The sequence below is a fragment of the Magnolia sinica genome, chromosome 2, assembly GCF_029962835.1.
Source record: "Magnolia sinica isolate HGM2019 chromosome 2, MsV1, whole genome shotgun sequence".
In the NCBI taxonomy this organism is placed as follows: Eukaryota; Viridiplantae; Streptophyta; class Magnoliopsida; order Magnoliales; family Magnoliaceae; genus Magnolia; species Magnolia sinica.
This window is the reverse complement of record NC_080574.1, coordinates 129,273,285-129,292,471: the sequence shown is the minus strand read 5'-3', so window position 1 is coordinate 129,292,471 and position 19,187 is coordinate 129,273,285. Positions and strand designations below refer to the sequence as shown.

At 35.8% G+C, this 19,187-nt stretch overlaps 1 protein-coding gene across 1 annotated transcript; it reads right to left on the bottom strand.

The window, feature by feature from the left end:
- Window positions 1-16,363: 16,363 nt before the first annotated feature.
- On the bottom strand, window positions 16,364-17,927 carry LOC131237632 (uncharacterized). The gene has a single exon (XM_058235517.1). The coding sequence runs from the start codon at window positions 17,528-17,530 to the stop codon at window positions 16,694-16,696; it is 837 nt and encodes a 278-aa protein (XP_058091500.1). The 5' UTR covers window positions 17,531-17,927; the 3' UTR covers window positions 16,364-16,693.
- Between the last annotated feature and the right edge of the window lie 1,260 nt (window positions 17,928-19,187).

The window sequence follows — 19,187 nt, the reverse complement described above, 5'->3', positions numbered from 1 at the left end:
AGTCTCCTAGCTAATGTTCTATATCCAGGGACCCCATTAGATAAGTACTGCATGCACCTGCATTGTTCACCTTAACCAGATGTAAACCAAAGGTTCAGGTCCTTATCCAGACCCGACGCCCATATGCTCATATGGAAATTAGCTCAAAGTGAGCTGTCCCCACCTACTTCCATCTGTAGAAACAATCCTAGCCCTCCGTTGACGGCCAACAATGGACAGTTTCATATATATATATAAGAATGGACAATTGATCATTATTGATTTATTTGATAGTAAGATCAACTGGTCCGACTCGATTTTTGGGTTGGGCCCATCCATGAGGAGTCGAACCTTTTTGGTTTGTAAGTAGTATCCCGTGAATACAGGGTCGATCCCACAGGGAGATGAATTATGAGAAGAAAAAAATAATCAAATGCAAAACAAACTAAGTAATAAAATTTATTCTGATGATTTGATTTTGGAATTTTTGAATAGATGTAATTCAACTGAATAAAATAACACCCAAGCTTCAAAGTTCCACACATAGTTTAATGTTCCAAAATCATGATGACTTGGATAACACAACTAGGATCTGAGCACTATGGTCAGCCTAATCAGAAAATAAAACAGTTTAAATATTTTAATAAATGATATAAAAGATTAGAAAATGATGGATTTGCACCATTGACATATATTCTCAAGCGCCAGTGATTTTAAGTATTCAATATTTATAGGATAATGAATATCAAAGAAATATAACAGGTTGAGAACATTTCCTATCTAGGAAATCTGATTGATCTAGGGTAAGCCTATCCATCAATGTGGATCTCATATGATGGAAACATATAGATCTCACAAGAGGATAAAAAAATAAAATCTAAACAATAGATAACATGCATACACTATTCTTCTTATCATTAAAACAATCAGTCATCATAAATTAAAGAATTATTAAACACGTGCTTCCCTTCTAGCTTGGGCTAGAAGGAACTTTAAAAAATATAATTAAATTGCAGAAATAAAAAGCAACAAGAAATAAAGAAAAAAAATTACAAATAGAAAAGATATAAAAAAAAACAACTTACAAAGCTTTAATAAAATTAAAAATTCTTTAAAAATCCTAAATTTTGCTTTGGGATGCCTTGAATAATGTTTACGAATACCTTAGGAAGCCCTATTTATAAGTAGGGAACTCCAATTTTCGTATAAAGTTGAAAATTCCTAGAAACCGTCTAAAATATAAGTATTTTTCAAAATAGACTTCTCGCTGCATGGTTCATTTAAAACAGACTTCCTGCTATGTAGTTTTCCAAAATAGACTTCAGAGCTTTAGAACACACTTTTTAGGACGATTTCAGGATTCTTCACTTCAAATCTTCAATTTTTTTCATTCCTCACTTGATTTTCTTGGATCTTTGGCATGTAAATTCTTCAATCTTGGTTTCCTAAGATCCATCCCTTGCCTTGGTGATTTTTGAGTATCAAATCCATACTTTTTAGCACCCTTTTTCAATTCAAGCTCTTAAATTCACCTTATAACACATACATGAGTAAATTAGAACATTAAGTTGATTTATGTTCATAAAAACAAGATGTAAATGGGAAAATTATGTAATATTTGAGTCTCAACACACCCCCCGACCAGCCTTCTGCCAGCCCCGACCAAAATAAGCGAAGAACAATAAAAAATACTTTTAAAAATAAAATTAAAAGAAAAAATTCTAACTACACAACTTTCACAGGTAATCTCGATTGCATTTAGCATATGCAACAAGCCTTTAAACCCTTAGGTTTCCCCTAGCGGACGAATTATAGTCTCGTGAGGGTTTCTAGAAATGTTACCCACAAATATTGAAAACATGAAAAATAGTTCAACACTCAGGAATTTATACAACTATGCCTCCATTTATCATATAAATTCCAAAACAAAACAATACTTACCCTAAGTTTGAAGTTGGTTAGAATCTTAATTTCTTAATATATTACATCTTTGAGTTCAGAGACCTAATCAAAATTTAGAATAGTTATGATCCAATATACTTAGGTGCTCGGTGACACTAGTCTAATTTTGAAAAATATGCATGTTCCCTATCTTAATTCCTTTCAATCATCCCAAGAATATGAAATCTTTAGTTATCTCATTTCTTTCATGTCATTTCTTCTTTTATCATATCCTTATTATTATAAACCACCCTTATATGAAGATTCCCATCGGGTTTGCTTCATAACCTAAGGTATCGTGCTTGTAATGGTAGCAGTAATGGATACTTAGGTATCCTTACTTTGGATTACTGACACGCTTATTATGGTCATTACATTCATGCTTTATAATAAATTTTTTTTTTCCATAACTTTTTTTTCTTCAATATTCTCTCTTTTAAGCATATATCAATGGAACTAGTTCATTCAACCTTGCTTAAATCAAAATTTGTTATTTTAGTTCACATATCATATTCCTCACTTAGTTAGCTAAGGTGTATTGTGAATTCAGTACATCAAATTACAACTCACTTTAAACTAGTGATTAGATAATTAAACTCAAGTCTATAATTTTCAGTTATCAGAATTCTGACTACTATCAACTTAGACTAAGTATTAACTTTGCCTTTGGAATTCGCATACTATCATGTTTACACTCTTGTATATAAACATATTATTTTAAAAATGTTGAATTTTTTTCCTATAAGCCTAAAAAAAATAAACTTAAACCTAATTAAAACCTAATTGAAATATAAAAATAAATAAATAAAATGAAATTAAAAAAAAAACTCACATGGATGACTATCCACACCCCCCAACCTAAAATCTACATTGTCCCCAATGTGATGCAGAGAATAATGAAAATAAAAGAAAGGGTGGATAGGACCTACCATGAAGAACTCACCTGCTAGATGACACAAAAAGATTAAATTTAATACAAATCTTACACAAATGCTCCGTTAGACTGGGAGCCTCAATCTGAATATTCTGGCTTATGAAGAGGGACAGACTCCTCTCCCAAATGAAAGTTTTTCACTTAAGGCTTCAATCTCTGACCATTAACCTTGTACACATTTTCATTACATGAATTCTCAATTTCAACAACCCCATAAGTATAAACATTCTTCACAATGAAGGAGCTTGTCCATCTTAATCTTAACTTTCTCAGAAAGAACTGGAGACGGAAATTGTACAATAGGACCTTTTGTTGAGGTTCAAAATTCTTCCTCAAGATATTTTTGTCATGAAAAGCTTTGGTCCTCTCTTTATAGATTTTAGAATTTTCATAGGAATCTCTCTTCAGCTCCTCTAATTCATTTAACTCTAATTTTCTTTGTCCACTTGCTTGGTCCATATCAAAGTTTAATTTCTTTATTGCCCAGTAGGCTTTATATTCTAATTCCACAGGCAAGTGGCAAGCCTTGCCATACATTAATTTATATGGAGACATTCCAATCGAGGTCTTATAAGCAGTCCTATAAGCCCATAAAGCGTCAAATAGTTTGAGGGACCAATCCTTCCTATTTGGCCTTATAGTTTTCTCTAAAATGTGTTTAATTTCCTGATTAGAAATCTCAACTTGGTCACTCGTTTGTGAGTGGTATGGGGTGCTCACTTTATGCTTGATATCATATTTCTTCATCAGAGCCTCAAATATCCTATTGCAAAAGTGAGACCCGCCATCACTAATGATGGACTTTGGAGTTCCAAATCTAGAATAAATATTTTCCTTGAGTAATCATATGATCACTTTGTTGTCATTGGTCCTACTTGGAACTGCTTTAATCCACTTTGAAACATAGTCCATACCAACCAATATATAAAGAAATCTAAAAAGAAGATGGAAATGGGCCCATAATCAATACCCCAATAATAAAAAATCTCAAATAGTAAAATTGGGGATAAAGGCATCATATTACGCTAGGACACTCTTCTTAACCTTTGACATCTATCACAAGCAACATAGAAAGCATGGGTGTCTTTAAACATGGTGGGCCAGTAAAAACCACACTGCATGATTTTTGCAGTGATTTTCTTAGCAGAAAAATAGCCACCACATGCTTCCATGTGACAAAAGGAAATAACAATTTAATTCATTTTCATCCTCACGAGGAGGATTAGGTTGATTTTCTCTGTTTTAATTTATAGTTGGATCTGACAGATTTGGATTTGGATTATCAACTGAGTCTGTCATGGAATCTAAGTGATATTGAGTGCCTCTTCTAAGTGAATGATCAAGGCTTGGAACTAGTCCGCCTTTGTAGGAGAGTCGATTGTTTTGATCCCTACTCCAATGAGACATAAACCATCTATACTACACAACAAATACCACTAATTTAAATAGCAAGTATGCTTTAAAATAAAAATAAAAACTTAACCAACAACCCAGGCGGCAGGGTCAACCATGAGGGTTCAATCCACAAAGTAAAAATAAATCAACAACCCAGGCGGCAGAGCCAACCATGAGGGTTCAATCCACAAAGCAAAAATAAATCAACAACCCAGGCGGCAGGGCCAACTATAAGGGTTCAGTCCACAAAAATAAATAAATAAATAAATAAATCAACAAAGTAAAACTAATGCAGAAATTAAACTATGCTAATTTGGAAAATAGATTCAGCGGATGATCTTTGTGATCAAACAGCAACTGTAGGACAACCATAACACTTAGGTGATAAAATCCCAAGCAGGGCAACCTTATGTCATAGTTAGTGCTTGAAAGACCCAACTGAATTTACTTTCAAAGAAAAAAATCTACAGAAAATTTGGAGGGTTTAGAAGAGAACTTACCTTAGAAGAAAACTTACCTTAGCTATCTTGCATAGATCTGATCTATCTCAGTCTCTCCTCGGCAACGGCGCCAAAAACTTGATTGCTTGCCTCCAAGTGTAGAGGTTCGTAAGTAGTATCCCGTGAATACAGAGTCGATCCCACAGGGAGATGAATTGTGAGAAGAAAAAAATTAAATGCAAAACAAACTAAGTAATAAAAATTAATCTAATGATTTGATTTTAGAATTTTTGAATGGATGTAATTCAATTGAATAAAATAACACCCAAGCTTCAAAGTTTCACACATAGGTTAATGTTCCAAAATCATGATGACTTGGATAACACAACTAGGATCTGAGCACTATAGTCAGCCTAATCGAAAAATAAAATAGTTTAAATATTTTAATAAATGATATAGAAGATTAGAAAATAATGAATTTGCACTATTGACATATATTCTCAAGCGCCAGTGATTTTATGTATTCAATATCTATAGGATAATGAATATCAAAGAAATATAACAGGCTAAGAACATCTCCTATCTAGGAAATCTGATTGATCTAGGGTAAGCCTATCCATCAATGTGGATCTCATATGATGAAAACATATGGATCTCATAAGAGGATAAAAAAATAAAACCTAAATAATAGATAACATGCATACACCATTCTTCTCATCATTAAAACAATCAATCATCATAATCTTAAAGAATTATTAAACCCATGTGCTTCCCTTCTAGTTTGGGCTACAAAGAACTTAGAAAAACATAATTAAATTGCAGAAATAAAAAACAATAAGAAAAAAAGAAAAAAATTACAAATAGAAAAGATCTAAAATAAAAAAAATAACATATAAAGCTTTAATAAAACTAAAATCACTTTAAAAACCCTAAATATTGCTCTTGAATGCTTCTAATAATGTTTAGGAATGCCCTAGGAAGCCCTATTTATAAGTAGGGAACTCCAATTTTCGTATAAAGTTGAAAAACCCTAGAAACCGTCTAAAATATACATATTTTTTCAAAATAGACTTCTCGCTGCATAGTTCGTTTAAAACAGACTTCCTGCTGCATAGTTTTCCAAAATAAACTTCACAACTTTAGAATACACTTTTTTAGGACAATTTCAGAATTCTTCACTTCAAATCTTCGATTCTCTTCATTCCTCACTTAGTTTTCTTGGATCTTTAATATGTGAATTCTTCAATCTTGGTCTCCTAAGATCCATCCCTTGCCTTGGTGATTTTTGAGCATCAAATTCTTACTTTTTAGCACCATTTTTCAATCCAAGCTCTTAAATTCACCTTGCAACACATACATGAGTAAAATAGAATATTAAGATGATTTATGTTCATAAAACCAAGATATAAATGGAAAAAATTATGCAATATTTGAGTCTCAACACCGTGTGATAAGGCCCATCTTGGTGGACTCGACTGGTCTGGTGTGACCTGTCCAAATTGACTCAGTTAGACCTGATCCGGTTCCATGACCTGAGTCACACCTGAGTTGTGAGTCAAGCCAATTCACCCCAACTCGACTCGGGACCGAACGTCTTTATCCATTTGGTTGAGTCGTTTAACCATGGCATATAGTGCCAAACGCTAGTGCTGCAGACAATGTGAAATTCTGAGCATCTGAAGGGTCAAAATTTCCATAATGTCATATCATTCCAAGTCCTACCATTTATTGCAATCATGGTTTACCAAACGATTATCAAAACAGATATCTAATGGTGAAAGTAGTTGGAGATTGCGACTCATAGGTAGGAGTTCCCTTGAAATGAGGAGAAAAAATACTGCATAAGGAAAGCTCTCTTATTTCTTCACCTTCAATCAATAGAAGAAATGAAACAATTTTGAATCTTTCTTATGCTTTGCAGCATAGGAGGTGTCATGACTGTATTACCTTATGAAGGTAGATTGGAAAATACTGTTTCTGGCTTTTATAAATAAAATTAAAAAAGAAACGAAATTTTGAGGAAAAAAATCGAAAATGAAATAGGTCGGCCTTCATTAAAAATAAATAAATAAATAAAAGCAAAAAACTCATTGAACACAAGGATATCCTTGTCCAAGGAGCATGACTTGCATTTAGATGCATCATTCATTTAAGATAAGCTATTCAAATTGAATCATATGATGTCCAAGGGTGGAGGCTGGAATGTAACTATTCAAGACAAAAATGTCCAGAAAAGTTCTCTACTCTACAACCTTAATTTCAACTATATCAACGTAATAGAATTCATATATTGCAGAAGCAAAACAAGATTGAACAAGATCCACTTCTAGGCATGTACGTTGTAAGACCTTTTTACTCCTCGTGATTGCTACAACCAACGTACTTGAAGTTTATGCCAAGGAAACTCTCTTGGGTATCGAATTGATGGGTTTTTTAGATTACTCACCTTATTAATAAACTTATAGTTTATTGCTGCCTAGTTTTTTTTTTTTTTTTCCTTAAATGGGTCTTTCTAGATAACTTTTTAGGTTACTTCAACTACAAGTAACACCCACAATGCACTTGCCAGCCATAAAAGGTTTTTGACCAAGTCAAGTCTTTTAGGACAACCAATCAAACTTTGACATTTTCTCATACAATATCATATATGGATGGATGTAGGCAACAACCCTGCATGTTGAACTTGTGCCTAGAAAGTCAGTGTGAATCTTATCCATTGATAATATGGATGGTATCTAGTGATATTGAGACTTTCGATCATATATCATGATGTATAGGTTCGAGATGGACATGTTATAATGCCATAGATAATATGGGGGGCACCTTAAATGTAAATGAATATGGATTAAAAGAAATGGATTCATAGAGTTGTCCTCGAAAAATATAGATTGGAGACCACAATTATTGACTAAGCCAAAGTCGTAGACTATGTGTCTCAAGTCACAGATTGGTGTGCTCATGCCCCTCCCCAATAAGAGTGTGAGTCTCCATAGGATTAGGCTTTTAGTTTTGGACTTGTAGGATACTTACATTAAAAGATTTAAGTTCAAGCTTCTACAACAAGAGACCTATTATACTTCAATTATAATCGACTTGAGGGTATACTGGATTTTATTTGTTTTTAAACCTAGGGGCGTATGAGAAGTTTAGATCTTGACTACATTTGCTTTTGCTCACTTTATGAGCTTATCGTGTGGCCAAAAAAAGTGAGTGTAGCTGAATGCATCCATTCAAGTTCAGTTGAAGCTCACATGGTCCAAAAAAGTATCTACTAAGCTTAGATATGGAGGATTAGATGTTCATCAAGGATTTTTTTATTTTTATTTTTCACTCATTGGGCTCAAAATTTAAAAGGTTTTAAAATGTTTTACATTAGTTTCAACTATAAAGCTTTTATTTTAAGTTTTAAAAATACTTAGATTGTACTTAATAATGATTTGGTAGTTTAGATATGTGGTTCCACCACTTGATCTGCATGGGCATTGAGTCCATGGTAAATGGTCATGACATTAGAGGGATTAAATCATATATAAATATATGGTTAAGACAAGATCACGAGATTTCAATGTAATATAGGCATATAAAAGACCGTAAAGTGGTAGAATATTATAAATAATGTCTTTCTATAAAGCTATCAATGAGATCGAGCTAGTCTATCGAGCTTAGCCTACTTTGGGTTGGACCATGTGGCTTGATGGTTGGGCTGAGTTGGGCCTAAAAGTGAAGTCCATTTATTAATTGGGTCAGGCTTGGGTTATGTATACAGGCACGTCAGCTAAGCTTGTTTATGATTTCTGAAAGCATATTCGCAATACCTGTTTTTTTTTTTTTTAAATGCTTAATGACTTATTTAGATTAAACAACTTATTAATAACTATTAATATTTTCTTAGATGATCATTTAATTCTAATAGCAATTAGAATTCTCCTAAATAACTAATAATAATAATAATTACTATTGATAACTAATTGAATTTTAGATGTGGTAAATAAGTTCGGACTTGGGCTTGAGCTGAGCTTGAGTTGGGCCAAGGTTAACTTAAAAGGCCGAACTCGGGCCTATCCATTTTGGCTCATCATAGCTTGAGCTAGGTTGAGGCTAAGTCCTACTATCCATTTTGGCTCATCATAGCTTGGATGTAACTATCCTAGGGGTGTCACCTTTGTAGATAGATAGAGAGAGAGAGAGAGAGAGAGAGAGAGAGAGAGAGAGATCCTCATCTCCCTCCATCCTCTTGATCACACGTTTGCTTTAGCCATGTTCTAAGGGTTAACATGTTGGCTCCTAACCTCTCATTCATCTAAGATAGATTGAAATAGACCTTAAGGTTTGAAGAAACGACATTAACAAAATCAATCGTTGCAGCTTGATCAAGTGAATGCTTGCCATAAGATATATGTTTTTTCTTTTCTAGAAATTTGTGAATATTTAAGTAGGGATTTATAGGGCTGCAAAATCTGAAACTTCAAATTTTAAAACTTTTATTTTTCACTATGTTTCGAAAATTCTAACACCATATCTATACTATTATAAAAATATCCTAGGGCCTATTGTCCTAAGCCTCACTATCTCAAACAGTCTTAAGGTCTATAGTCATCCCACCAAAACAAAACCATCAGGTTCATGCGTAAGTTGAATTCAAAATCAATTGCTTAAGAAAATTAATTTTCAAAAGCTGAATTTGGTCAGCCATATATTTATTCATTATTATGATGCTTAATATAAGATTAAACCCACATGGATCAAGAATCATTAGTTGAGAATCTTAATTCCCATAATAATGTGATTGACCATCCAACTCACCATAATACATCTAAAATGTGCACCTATTGATAAATCAAAGTAATCAATCAAGTCCCCATTGGAACTTTCTGTCCTCTCAAAGTTATCTAAACCTCCTAAATCTAGTTAACATGTACCCATCTACTCCCCTACACGTGTGGTACAATGTCCCATGGTGGAGACTCATCATACATTTAGCAGTCACACCATGTATAGTGGCCCATAGATAAATTATCTCAATTTATCTGGTAGTTATTACAATGATCTAGGCTTACAAGGATCCTTACTCTTGCTCCGTTGGTAGACTCTCAGGAGTTTCAACACCCGGTCAAGGGTTTGAGTATCCACAGGTTATAATTTATGAACTATACAAGGTACATCCAAACATCCTAAAAATACACTGATTAGATTTCAGAAGAGCATGTTTGAATTATTACAAGCTTGGGTCCAAAATAAATTACATGGACGTCCATCTTGGGTATGGAAATCTTTTTAAGTGGGTTGTCCACGCGTCCAAAAAACCCTTGTGAATACATCCGGACTTACAGAACAAGAAATCAGGTGAGATTAAAAAAGGAAAAAATGCCGAGGATACTCAACCCATATACCTACTACAAGATGATTTGGACCATTCATCTAGAAGGTCCCACCAAATGTGGACGAAACTCTCACTGATACGAAATCTTTGAAATTTGAACGATTTAAGCCGTTATATCTCTACTAAGATTTTGCCACGTGGAACAACATGGATCACCCAATGGTGAGGTAGGTGCGGGGTCCTCTTCCGAGAAACGCTCTCTACCTCCTTCACCTTAAAAGTGAAGGAAGAGATTTTTTTTTTCCCCAAGATGGGTATTGATCTGGACCGTCCATACTGCTGTGGACCATAATTTGAATGGTCCACCTGGTATAAGTCTCGTTATCGTTTGTACATTTAAATGGCACTCTTTTCTCAATTGCATGTGCTTACCTTGGGGATGATCACATGGTTTCTGCATTTTTGTAGTGTCGACCTTTGTGGGCCCCACCATGATGTGTGCATGAAATTCGAGCCGTCCATTATGTTTGCCCCTAGTTTTGAGACCAGAGCCCAAAATTCAGCTTATCCACAGCTCTCACGTGGACCACAGTGCTACACCAACATTGGTTTTTTTGTGTGGGGCCCACCATGTTATTTATTTGCCATCCAGTCCTTTCATCGTGTGGGCCCACATGGATGACGAACCACACACAAAATAGGCTCTTCCAAACACCATGTGCTTCAGAGGTTTAATGCATGATTTTACATTTTCCATGATGGTGTGGCCCACCTGACTTTTGCATCTTGCAGATTTCTGGGGGAATCCATTTCCTGGACGGGTTTCCTCTGATTCACGGTTTGGATCTATGACTCACGTTATGGTGGGCCCCACCAAATTGATTCTATGTAGCATCCATTTGTATTTACCGATTTGACATGCTTTCTGTGAGTTGGCTAATCCATGGTGGGGGACCATTAGATGGACGGTCTCTGTCTCGGATTAGAGAAAAACTTTGATACTCTGGCAAAGTGTAATAGATGATGCACAGGCGCTTAGAAATTATTTATAAATTGCATATGTGTGGCATGCAAGTAATTCAAATTTAACTGTCCATCAGATCGGTGGACCTTTATTGGACGGTTAAATTTTTTTTTAAAATCCAATGGCCCAATTTTATTTTTCAATAAACAAGTGTTCAGAGAGTTTAGGACCGTTCAACCAATGGGGTTTCCACAATTTTTAAGTTGACTTGATGTATGCCACGTGTACAATTTTGGATGGCCTGTTTATCAAGCGCCATTCTCTACCAGAGTATCAAATAACCCCTCTTGGACTATTCTACCATAAAAACGTGTGTATCAATCACTTTCCAACCGATTAAATAAATGAAAGATAAGCAATGTTATGATCAGTCACGGTGCAGGTCACGCTTCCAACGTGCTCCCCAACAGTCAGAATAGGACTTACATTAACGTTCGTGGCAGAGCATGATGGATTATAATCATCAAAGGGCCCATCATACATATATCAATCCACACCTTCCAAATTGTTGGATCCTCTCTTAAAGGATCATAGCCTAACACCCCTAAATATCTAATTGGTCAACATAAAATAAATAAATAAAATAACATCAACGGTTCAAATTTAATGGGCTGCGGTTATATGGATGTCTAGGATTATCTAATCAGTTTAGATTTCAGCCAATGCTCATCCTTGATGGACGACACAATTTGAAAGGTTTGGATTGATGTACTGCTTGTCTATTTGTAAATGGATTCATGCATGACTACAATTCACCGTACTCTTCTAGTTCTTCAAGCTTTAGAAAAAGAGCAGATTAGACAGAGCAAGTGACCAAAACCCATTATCATACGTTCAATAATCAGACAAAATCAAAGAATCTAATCACCCACCATCTTATTAGATGGACGAATGCGACCGTCCAGAGGACCCAAGTCCCTCAACAGTAACTGTTTTACCCAATGCGTACAACAAGTAGGGCCCACCATGTTATTTGCATGAGAAATCCATTCCGTCCATCATGTATGCTCCTAAATTTTAGATCCTGGGGCTGTAAATTAGATAAATAGAAAATTCAGGTGGGCCACACAACAGGGAACAATGGGGATGGGATACCATCCATAGGTTTGTCTGTGGGGTCACGAAGATATTTATTTTTCATCAAACCCATTAATCAGGCATGGATCACCAGGATGAAGGAAAGATACAAAAAATCAGCCTAATCCAGATCTTAAGTGGGCCACACCGTATGAACTTAGAGGTTCTACGAACAATTTACATTGTTCTCATTTGTGTGGCCATATGAGATTTTTCATTGGGCTGATTTTCTGTTTATACAATGAATATAAGGCTTCTCACCTAATGGACGGACACGATTTTACATTACAACATGGAGAGGGTCACAGAGCTGGCGTGTTGTAAGCGCTGGGTAAACAGGTGTTGTATGCGATAGCGGTACAAGTCGAGACGCGTAAGCGTCACAAGCAAACTCCCTAGAAATGCCAAATTGGCAAATGCGTTTTCGACCGCTAACCAGACGTTCCCTGGCTGTATTTGCACGTTGAATGAATCCCCTTGGGCCAGGCTATGGTTGACCCTGGTCCACCAATCATGTCAATGGCCAACCTGAGCTCTGTGAGAAGATTTAAATCATCAAAGGTCTAAAATGATCCAATATAAATATAAAAAAAAAATTCGCTAATGTTCATCTAAGGTGAGCTTTACCATATAAACAAATAGTATCATTTGAAGTTTGATGAGCAAACACTTTAAAATATATATATATTTAAAGGTTTGAAATGGTCCAACATAACAGTTTTTGCGTATGTTCATCTAAAGGTAAGTTTCATCGTATAAACAAATAGAATTCTTTGAAGCTTGATGAGCAGGCACTATATATATATATATATATATATATTCAAAGCCTATGATTGGTTTTTTGAGTTATAATCTAAAAGTCAGATTGGTTAAACAATTGTAACCTTTGATTTATGGACAACTCATTTTAAATGAAATCATTGGATATTTTTCTTTTTAGCCATCCAATAAATGTCCATCAATTCTATTAAATTGGTATTAAGTCTAATCTTGATTTTTATTTTTAAAGCAAGGGATTTTATTACCTATGTAGGAAAAGCCTAGAAGATTATAAATGGGCCTAAACTCTACACAAACCTTGAGAGAAGGCTAAAAACTTTAAAAAAAGGTTAACCCTATGGAGGTGTTTGGCGCATGATATTGGGAAGGATTAGGTGGGATGGAAAAAATGTAATTATTACATATGACAGGGATTGTGTCCTATTACCATAAGATAAGCCTAATTTCATACCATGTTTGAATATGGTGGGATTCACTCTTTAGTTTGTTATACATTGAATATATATACCTATCATCATTTGAAGCTATTAAGAATAACACATGTGTTGTATCCAGACCCCTCATCTATTTTGTAACCTCATTTTATGGGATGGGCCTAAAAATGAGGCAAATCCAAAACTTATGTGGCCCCAAAGAAGTTTTCAACGGTAGGTGTTCAATCCCCGCTGCTTTCTATGGTGGGGTCTACTTGAGCTTTAGATCTACCTAATTTTTTGGCCCATGCTCTAAAATGATCTCGAAAAATGGGTAAATGATGTGGATATAGCCCACACATCATAGTAAGACCTACACAACTTGCTAACATTGAGTGAAATTAGCACGAGACCAAATGCAATTCCATCTAATCTAATTCCAAGCTTTTCCATTCTTCCCAAACATTTAGTGGAATTAGCACGGGACCAAATACAATTCCATCCCACCTAATCTCATCTAATACCATGCACCAAGCACCCCCTAAAAGATCATATTCCAATTTCAGGTCACAACACTTTATGCTAGCACATGTGGCATATCAGGAACAAACGAAGATGGATGACGGCACATATAGTGCATTGGAGCATGTAAAGTGCTTTGCAAATGTAGAGTGCAAAAGAAGATAGGTGGTGTCCATGTGGGACACATAACATGTGGGGATGGATGATGATACATGTGGTACCACATTGGCACATGTGGTGTATAGCACGTGTGAGGCATAATTGATATTGCACAATATTTCATTTCTCGCATTGGCACAAGTGACATATGTGAAGGGATTGAAGATTGATGATGACACTTGGGCTTAACTCTTGAGAAACTCATTATTAGTTTGTAATGGAAAAATGTCTTTTTAGGAATTAAGATGGGAAAATAAATGTTAATTCTAATAATATATAAAGTTAAAAAAAAAAAATGGTGTTTTGTTGAATTCTCCTAAAGAAAGTCCAAACAAACAATGAAAACAAAGTTTCATGAAAAACAGTGTTATCTAAAAATTTTTATGAGGATATATATATATATATATATATATATATATATATATATATATATATATATATATATATATATATATATATATATATAGGCCCCGAATTCATGATTCTTGTGCGCCAACTTTTGCATGGCATATTTGGTGAGGAGGGATAGGGCTGGACAAAATTAAGATTAGACTTAATCTCATGAGATTTTTACAAGAAAACTCTTCACAAATGTCAAATTTATCAAAGATTTTCTTGCAAATCAAAATAGGTCATTCGGTAGGGTGGATTTGAGGGTATTTAAATGCATTCAAAATCTAAAAATCATTTGATAGCTGATTGGGAGGTATTTGAAATACACAATTTTACTCTATTTTGAAATCTCTCTATTTTGATGCAAATTAAGATCACATGCATTTTTAGCTCTTCTTTGAAGATAAACAAGTTGCAAACTAGTGATACCCTAGAATAACAAATTATTGGCTGCATTATTAAAATTACACCAGTGGAATGATTCAAACAATCTAGACAATGGCCATGTAAATGGATAGTTTTAAAAAGAAAAAAAAACAAAAAAAACAAAAAACAATGTTGAAGAGTTTCTCACTTGTGATCCTATATCACCTAAAGTTCAAAATTTCATCATTTTTTAACCAAAGTATATATTTTAATAGGTTTATTAAAATTATTTTATCAAATATCACATATGTACACAAATTAGGGATATTAAAGTTCATACAATAATTGTATTAAATTTTTTTATAAATATATTACAAATTTTTACTTTTAAATTTGGTGCATTTCAATTACAAGCGACTAAACACAATCAAAGATTCAAAACCACCTTGCTTTATGATTTGGAATCTAATGAAGCCTAAATACATGCTCCCAAACACTCCCAAGTCTTTTTGAGAAGGAACGTTACCATAGTACTCATATATTATTTCTCTAAAAGTTGTAAAGTTGGAAAATTGGTGCCCACATCCAACCCTTTCCAACATATCCATCCAACCATAATAATCACACTAATTAAAAGCCTTCTCATCAATCACCATATGAACTCCAAGTACATGATGTTTTTAAGAAATGTGTATTATTATTCTTTTGGTGCGCCTCACCTTCCTGGGTCTTTACTTCTTCTATTTTTTGTTCTCCTTTCAAACATCATAGTAGATTATTGAACGAGTTGGATATCATATAAATATCATGCATGGATCATTCACTTATCTCTAAGAAAAGAAAATATCTACATTAAAAATCGCTATAATTTCGCTAGCGATGGTAAATACATTATTTAGTAAATTTCTAATTTATAATATCAATAATGCAACATCTCCTTGCCAAACAGACCTTTAAACGTCCAATCCATTTATTTTTTTAGCACTAATGTACCTTATGATTGACTGGGCCAATAGGCAGAACCCTGGGCATTCATTATCCACCGATGCCTAAAATTAGATATAGATTGCAAGCCTGGGCTTGCCTTCAGGCCATGTTTAGGGGCCAAACCGCCGGGCCTATTGCCACCTCTAGTTGTCATGTTCATAGCCATCCATTTCCCGTACGTGTGGCCCACCAAATAAACGGACATGCCTGTTTTAGGGTCAAAGAACTTCCACTGTGGGACCCATCATCTTGTAACGTGTGCCACGTGCGCATGTGTGGGCATTTGTGTATGGAATGCATAGGCGTCAGAGCAGCACTAGCATTCCTCCGTTAGATAAATCACAACTGTAAAGGCTACACCCACAAAAGTAGAACCTAACCCTACTCACCGTAGCACGTCCGAGAGATCTGGACCGTTCATGATACACTTCCTGTCTATATATTTATCAGCCTTGCTCATTCATCAGGTGGGCCACACCTGGATACTGAATATACGGACCTTGATCTTTTTCATACATGAATTCCCAACCTGATCTTCTGACCAAGACAAATACATGGTGGGGCCCATCTATCAGGCAGCCTGGTTACACTTGCACGTGCCATACAAGACACGTGAGTACACAAAACTAGCAATGTCAAATAGAAATTTTCAAATTAGCAACCTAATCATTTTTTTACATACAAACCAACCCCCTTTGTTTTTAATATTTCATACAAAAAGAGCAAAAAAATCCAATTTTTTAACAAAATACCCCCTAAGAGAAACCGAAGTAAATTCCAAAACATGGGAGGAATCAAGACAGCCATGAATTCCAAGATACCTTTCCTTCTCTTGTCTCCCAATCCATAGACATTTCGATAAGCTCCGAACACATTACAATCTTTCACCACAATCCAATCTTCCTCTGTAAATCTGGAATTCACTGCAATCGTAATTCTTCGAATTCTGATTTCGATTTCTCTTCATTGAGCATTCACAGGTGAAAATGGTTTCTTCTTGTTCTTACCATCTTTCCCATTACAGAAGAAATACCCAAATCCGAACAGAGTCGTCGTTCCTTTGGAAATGTATGGAGGTGGAACATTCAAAACAGGATTGATTCTGATTGAATTTCCATAGGACCCGTATTGGGTTCGCCCAAAGGAGCCGTTTTTCTTCATCGGCGGCCTTTTTAGTGAAGATGATCTTGGGTTTGAATTCAAATTCGGCGACGGTTTCTGTAATGGCTTTTGGGTGTCTTTCGAAACTGCGCGGTTCGGATTCTGATCTGTCGAACCTGTCGATTTGCTTCTCGATAGAAGCGGCAATGACCAGATTGAGCTAGTTTTGTGGGTGTTTCCGACGTTGAGGCTGCTGCTCCTTTTGAACCGCCAGAATGGTTTCGATGCCGTTGATTTCTCCTCCGCATCGGCAACGGCCATGATCTCTCTCAAGCTCTCTTTCTTTTGATCTTTCGGGATAGGCGGCCGCTGCGGTGACGGAGGCAGAGGAGAAGGTGGAAGCGATGTTGATTTGTGACGCTGAATTCCCACCTCTGGATTCGAAGAAGCGGCAGATTTCTTGAATTGGAGCGGAATGATCTTTCCATCGGAAAAGAGCTCATCGGCAGAAGTCGACTCCGGTTCGGATCTTCCCGTAATGAAGAAATCGAAGTCGGGAGAGGGGTCCAAAAGAAAGGAATCCGATCGGCTGCGTTCCATCGGAATGCCACCGCCGTCCGATTGGGTTAGATCATAAGAAAATGAGATTCTTGGACTTGTGGCCCACCCTGAATTATCCATGCAGAGCTCGACCGCCATCGATGGTTGAAATTGAATAAAAGCTCACTTCTTTTTCCTCATTTTTCTTTCATTTTTCCGTTGAATTCAAGATTGGAAGAAGGGTTCTTTGAAATGAACTAAAATAAGAAATCCCAACAAACACAGATACGAGAAAGTATAAAAACTGAAAGGTGGAAGAAATTGAAGAAAAGAAGGAAATTAAAGTAGCAAGATTTGAATACTTAGAAAAAGAGAGAGAAAAGAGAATTAAAGAAGAGCTTTGAAGATTCTAAAAGATTTTCACCGAAAGGAGAGATGGAAATTCAAAGATTTCTATGAAAGGAAGGATCCAAAGCTCGATAATTTGGATTCAAGAGGAAGAAAGGAAATGCAGAAAATAAGAGAAAAGAAAAGGATGGGATTGAATGGATAGAAAAAAGAGAGTAGGAAGCGGTTTAAGAAAGGAAGAGGAGGAAAGAGGGAAGGAAAGACAATACTTCTATGTTTGTTTTACACCATTTATAAAATGGCGGGGACTTTTCTAACGTACACATTACGCATTTTACCCTAATCCAGACCGTTAAATCATTGGCCCCACCGTCATGGGTCATAGATGAATTTTTTGCATTGAGAAGATCTCCTTATCTCATAATCATACAACCAATGGACTTGGATGGAAGGTTCGGATATTTTGATCAGTATGATTTTAGATACATAGTCCATCCAAAGCGGTCCCCACAATTTGGATGGTCTGGATGGTTGTACATCAATGTGAAATATGAAAAAAAATACTCACCACCATTTATTAAATGGTGTAAAACTAACATATTAGTTTAAAGAAACCGGAAAAGAGGTGGATGGACGTTATTTTAACGGCGGTTAAAGGAGAGCGAGACGGTTCACCGCGAGAAATGTTAACATATACAACGCTTACTTTCCCACTGACGTATCACGTGTGAAAAAAATCCTATCCGTTCAGAAGGTGGGTCTCACATGAGGGGAAACCCATGATGGTCTGCCATTTAGAAAAGCTATGCTATCTAAAGAAATTGATGTTGATGGCTGCACAACCTAATCAGTAGACCGCTACGATTTTTCATCGTGAGGCCCACCTTTTGCATGGCTCAGATGTTCTACACAAGTGACAAACTGACAGGGTAGAGTTTCACTTTCAGCGCTTGGTAAAATAGGGACGTTGATGTAAAACCGCCTGTGATCTGGACCGTTGGTCAGTTTTTTTTTTTTTTCAGAGCGGATCCCATGTCGGACGGGCGCGGATTGGGTACTACCCCACCACGAACTAGCTAGAGACGGACGATATTGATTAGGGACTGTGGGGTCCACCATTATATATATCCTTTATCCACACCATCCATCCATTTTTACATATCATTTTAGGGCATGAGCCGAAAAAGGACAAAGATTGAATACTCAAGTGAACCACACCACAGGAAGCAGTGAGAATTGAAAGCTTACCGTTGAAACCCTGTTGAGGGCAAAGAAGTTGTGGATCATATCTATGTTTTTCCTTCGTACGGTCTATGTAACCTTATGAACAGGTTGGATGGCAAATAAACATGCCTATGATTGTTGCAAATAAACTGATGGATGGAATGGATTTCTCACGGAAATATCTGTGGACCCCACATAGTTTGTGGCAGGGGGCACAGGATGCCTATGATTGTTGCATACGTGG